Here is a 5616-nt window from a genome sequence, read left to right as displayed (position 1 = left end):
ATATCATCTAGAATGCTTCTAATTGGTCAATACTTCGACTGGTAAAACTATTAAAGAAGCTCCAGTATAATATACTGATCTACTTTAAGAGAGTCTTAAATTAAAGTTGATTTAACTATTTTCATTTATCGATATCACTACATGGTATTTTGTCAATAATATAGTCTAGTGCTACTAAATTTATGTTATTTAATCTTATAAATAGCACCGTAATAATTATCTTATTTCCTAATTTGTTATCTAATCTAAGTAAATTATATTTGATTTTATTCATTATTAAATATGATTATTTTTCTCTTTACATATATATGATAATTATGAAATTGGGAGATACAGTAACCATATAATTAAATGACTATCCGGTATCTTCGTTTAGACCGTATTTTAAAATTTAAAGTTTTTAGATGATCAATACGGGTATATTATGCAATAAGCAAGTTAATTTTTAAAATAGATTAACATAAAATTATTAATATTCGTAATATCTTACAATATAAATGAAAAACTTCAAGAGAAAGAATATCAGATTTACACGATCAAGTTGTATATTGTAAACGCATAAACTACCAGATTTTATAACATGCATTAACTTTTTTTGTTGGATACTTGTTATCTAATTAATTCATTCTAACTTCATGGAGCACATAGATGGTTAAAAGCAATATCTTAATTATAACATTTTAACTATGATAACGCTAGAGTATGCGTTCTATCTGAAGTCATGGTAGTAAAAGACGAGTAAAATTTATAATTGTCGATATATTGTACATGTTCAAGTAGCATAGATTTACCGATTAAAGTTAGGTTATTAATTCTATTTTATTCTATCTATATTATTATCATTTGATAATTTTTTGCATAATACCAAATGTACGCTATTTTGAGCTTACTGGATTAAGATGATATAAAGAAACTATCCTACGTTGCTACTATTTCCACAACCAAGAGATAAACCTGATCTGAGTACAAATGGTTATGTAAAAAGATTTTATGTATTTGAATTATGTGATTAATGCAACATGTCTAATATCTCTACAATGTTGATATAATCTAAAATTAAGTCTATTTTTGGTTAGCGTATGAAATTCTTTATTGAATTACTTGAATTAATCTTTGATAGCGTTGTGAAATAAAATAATAATAGTATAAGTACAATTATCTCCTTATAAAGCTAAAATCTACTAACGATAGTATCATTAATATGCGGCTGTAATTTTATGCATAGTTTTGAAAAGAATCTCGATCATTAGGAACGATAACTTTATCTGAAATATAAGTTAGATATCTCTAATAAACTACAGTATGCATCGTTAATGAGTTTTTATAAAATTTGTTATAAATTTAGCTATCAGCTTGGAAATGATTGTTTTAAGTTGTTTAGTATATATCACCGTTGAAATGATAAAAGTTAAAATGATTCATTTAATCGATAGGTTATGTTGATTCATAGTTATGATGAAACAGATAATAGTCTTAATGTAAATTTTGGAATCTTTAATTACTTAGTAAAGCATTTGATGACCATAATTCTAAAGATAACATCTTTGAAGAAAGTGATACGGTAAATATTGCTAACAAAACCGTATACTTACATTCTTCTAAAAATATTACAATTATCCTTTATTATTGTTCACATTCTAGAGTCTTTATAGTGCAAAAAATATGAGATCAAGCAACCTTTAGTGAAAAGATTTACTCCCTAACACGGATATTTTTTAGTCTCTCCTTTTCTCATTCGCAGGCAATACAGCCATCATTTTACATGACACATTTTCCGATCGGGTAACTAACGCGATAATTTGAGTATTTTAGGTTTTTTATCGTCATACTTGGTATGTTAAATTAATAGTCTGCTATGCATCATGCCTAAGTGCTCTAGATATAGGCAGGAAATAAAACGTAGATGATTAAGGGATCATTACAATCGATCGTTTATTTATAGATGATGGCACAGATCGAACACCCTATTCATCCTATGACTAGTACCATCTACTATACTTTAGAATTTAAACTCTGTCGCTACATTTCGTGTTGATTAGCTTTATTTTTGGAAAATTATTAATACTGCATACAGCTGCTTCTATTCTAAGCGAATATTTACGTAACATGTTGATAGTTCAAATGATATAATTAATTACTAATATATCGTTAGTCAGTGATATAGGTTAAAGGCGAAGATCTTCTCCCAAATTTCTTTTACAGATGTGTTTTCAATCTTGTTTATTTAGACAATAACTTACTTGTTTATCCGACATTGCCACCTATTAATACAATACGATAAGCAATCATGACTATTTTGAACTTATTACGAATAGCTTTGCTGGATACAACTCAATTTAAATAAGGTAACAAATAGAAATAGACTCCTCCATAAAATAGAAAAACAGAAAACTTAGAATTCTCCTTGTTATTCAATTCGTCTATGTTGACATATTCACTTAATTTTGGTTGCTAGATACAGTTTTGAGGTCATACTGTTTGACATTAGTAAACGGATGAGGAGACCAATTTGATACTAACTCCTACGTAGAACGGTATGATGTAGACTTTAACCCTTTATTCCTTTAACATTATTGGCACATATTGAAGTATTCATTAAAACCTGATCGTAATCTTGCAATAGTAAGCTCTATAGTTATGTAATAAGATCAATATCTATAACTTTAGCGATAGTTTAATAACAAATCGAATAGACTGGCTCCTATGCTTATTAGCACGGTTGTGACTGTCGATCGTTCAGTTTCAATAATAAATATAAAATCGGTTGTTCTAATGCAAAAATTTTCTATATAAAATAAGCTGAACACTACTCAGATTGAATTAATACCTCTAAAGTCAATATTTACTTGTACAAATACGTCAATATTAATAAGTTAAGCGTGGTTTAATAATTCCTCATAAATTATTGAAATAAATAACGATAGTATGTTCAAGAAGGATGGATAATGAAAAGGATGAGAATGTATCCAACGAACGCTAATCTTGATTTGATAGGTAAAAAGACAACATTCGTTAATGCAGGGGTTGCAGCCATTCTATATTTTATCATTACTTATGCATAAGTGTTTATTTGTCATACAACAGTGGTTCAATAACGCGCTATGATTTACAAGGGTCGGAAATGTATTGCCTATTATGCATTCTGTAACTAATTTTTTATCTGAGTTGATCCGAGAGCAACGTTAAAGTACAAGACTATTCGATATGTTTATCAATTAATTATGAAAGAATTGCATATATATATATTATAGTTAACGACAACTTTCATTATTTCGGTACAAGGTTGCCAATTCCTAATTTAAGATATTATCACCGTGATCATATTGTAGTATCGACTATTGAAGTTAATTATTCAAAGGATCGCTCATCTAGACTAAAAGTGTGTGAAAAATAAGTGAATTATCATATTTTTACTAAAGGTGAGAGATTTACAGTCAAGAGTGGTAATGTAGACCACATCTATTGCCAACAGATACATAAGGTAAGGTATCTCAAAAATAATATGACAAGAGCTTCGGCTTCTAATTAAATTTAATTGTATAGATCAATTCTTTAATCGACCTATAAGGACTGAATAAGATGAATTTCATATCTTTACTAATCATAACTCCTATTGTTGCCCTTGCAAATAATCAAACAGATGTAATTTCCAGTCATTGTATAATCTAACATTAACTAGATTAATTCTACCCCTCCTATTGACTGTCAATCGCAGTGTAAATGCTAACTAGGTAGGGGAAAAAATAAAGCATACCCAAGTTAAATTGATTGGTTATAGGAATGTAGTATTTCTATCATTTTATCAATATCCTTATGGATTATTCTTAACTCGTTAAGAGTCTGCAAGCAATCTATTTGATAATACTTCCTCATTTCTGATATTAATCAATCGATTAGGATAGTGATATACTTTACCGGTATATTAAATTTTGATTCGTGCAATAAGCTTTATCTGTATTTTACATCTCGGGAGAATTTAATTAAATACTCGAATTGCATTTGTTATCATTTAAAATTTATAATATCTGTCACTTTTCATTCTGCTACAACAGCGGATAAATGACAGTAAAGTAAAATGTTGCACTTTAGATCGGAATGAAATCCCGGATAGCAACTATACATCTGTAAAATTATCGTAATTTGTTAACTAATACCAACCTTGTACTAATCTATTGTTAATAGAGTCATAAACTAGATTATTCACCTTATATATTCATTACTAGTTGCGGCAAACATTTGTACAGAATTCTAAGCTAAGTTTCAGTACGCTAATAAACTGCTAGTGGGCAGTCATTTATGTACCACGCCAGCAGTGACGAAGATTTGTTAATGAATCAAGCATTTGTCTTAAGTTTTATAATGGCGAGCTTTTTCTCTTGCACTCTTGCTACCTAAACGTGTAAGATTTAATATGAAATAATTTGTATTTTAATAATCATTTTTATTGATACAGTATATAAATATTCGATCGTATAGGAGGCTTATAAAAAATATGTCGTGGCGTTTTTATGTTATTTCACCATAGCTCAATCTATTTCGTAAAACACAATGCTGTCATCATTTAAAAGATAATTAACTAATTTCTTTTCTAATTTCTTACAACCCAGTCTCCAGGTTAAATAAAGAGTAGTTTGTTCTCACGATTTAAATCAGATGACATTCGTTCTATCCTTGCCTATAATGAAGAGAACGAATGCTATAAGGAATGTCGGTATCGGTATCTCTTCTAAGCAGAGAATATCCAATCATGTTTGATTATCGGCCGTGCTGGTATTTCTCACGATAGAATAAATCAGATACCACGGGAAATACTTTATAAATGACTTGTCAATACGTACAACAGCCGACTACTTTTTCTCATTTTTTAACCTATTTGAATGGCAAAAACAATAAGCCGACGATGTTTGATAATGAAACCCAATGTTTGCAAGAGATTTGTAATCGTGATCGCAATTAATAGATACAAAAATTATACATATAATCTTTATTTATCGACTCATTTATAAAATCTATACTTGCCTTCGATCTAATTATATAATTACATCAGTTAGCATAATAATATTTTTATAATAATCATGTGAATTTTTATATGCCTTAATTTTATATTTCTTAGTCAATTTTAAGTCATCCTATTATTACTGTTTCTGTTTGGCAATCAACACAATATAATAATGGAAATAATCATCGTTGCAAAGATTCCTACTTTACATCATTGGTTAGAATTAACTTCTTTATAATTTCACAATCAACATTCATAGAAGTTATTTCTTTCAATATTTAATCATTGGCATCTCTATGAGGAATAAATTGTTAATTGACGTTAATCTTGATAGGTAGGACACCTGCAGGATGTTGCATTATTTTCATTTTAATTCTCCATGATTCGTTTGAATCAAGTCTAATTTCTTTCATTATTAATTAAAATGAAAGTCAATTCATAGTAATATAAATCTTAATCGTCACCACCATTAGACTGTAACAAGATATTGTGTTAAAAATGATTCTAGCCGAGAGTTATCAATTTCAGCTTTAGTTGGAAATGAATCAATCTTAATTGAGAAACAGCTAGATAATAAGCAATCCAAACTTTCAACAGGCTTTGGATTATTCAGTTGA

At 28.7% G+C, this 5616-nt stretch overlaps 1 protein-coding gene across 1 annotated transcript in view; it reads left to right on the top strand.

Annotated features, from left to right (window-relative positions):
• Positions 1 to 5616, top strand: part of TRIADDRAFT_57338 (uncharacterized protein) — a gene marked incomplete at both ends in the record, with an annotated part of 6299 nt that extends 683 nt beyond the window's left edge. Inside the window, 6 exons of the mRNA XM_002113636.1 lie at positions 1346 to 1433; positions 1507 to 1561; positions 2925 to 2994; positions 3420 to 3481; positions 5114 to 5215; positions 5473 to 5616. Coding sequence (XP_002113672.1) covers positions 1346 to 1433; positions 1507 to 1561; positions 2925 to 2994; positions 3420 to 3481; positions 5114 to 5215; positions 5473 to 5616 — 521 coding nt within the window. The remainder of the gene's footprint in view (positions 1 to 1345; positions 1434 to 1506; positions 1562 to 2924; positions 2995 to 3419; positions 3482 to 5113; positions 5216 to 5472) is intronic.

The sequence above is a fragment of the Trichoplax adhaerens genome, genomic scaffold, assembly GCF_000150275.1.
Source record: "Trichoplax adhaerens TRIADscaffold_6 genomic scaffold, whole genome shotgun sequence".
NCBI classification, from domain to species: Eukaryota; Metazoa; Placozoa; class Uniplacotomia; order Trichoplacea; family Trichoplacidae; genus Trichoplax; species Trichoplax adhaerens.
The sequence above is the reverse complement of the archived record's forward strand: the minus strand, read 5'-3'. Positions and strand labels throughout refer to the sequence as shown.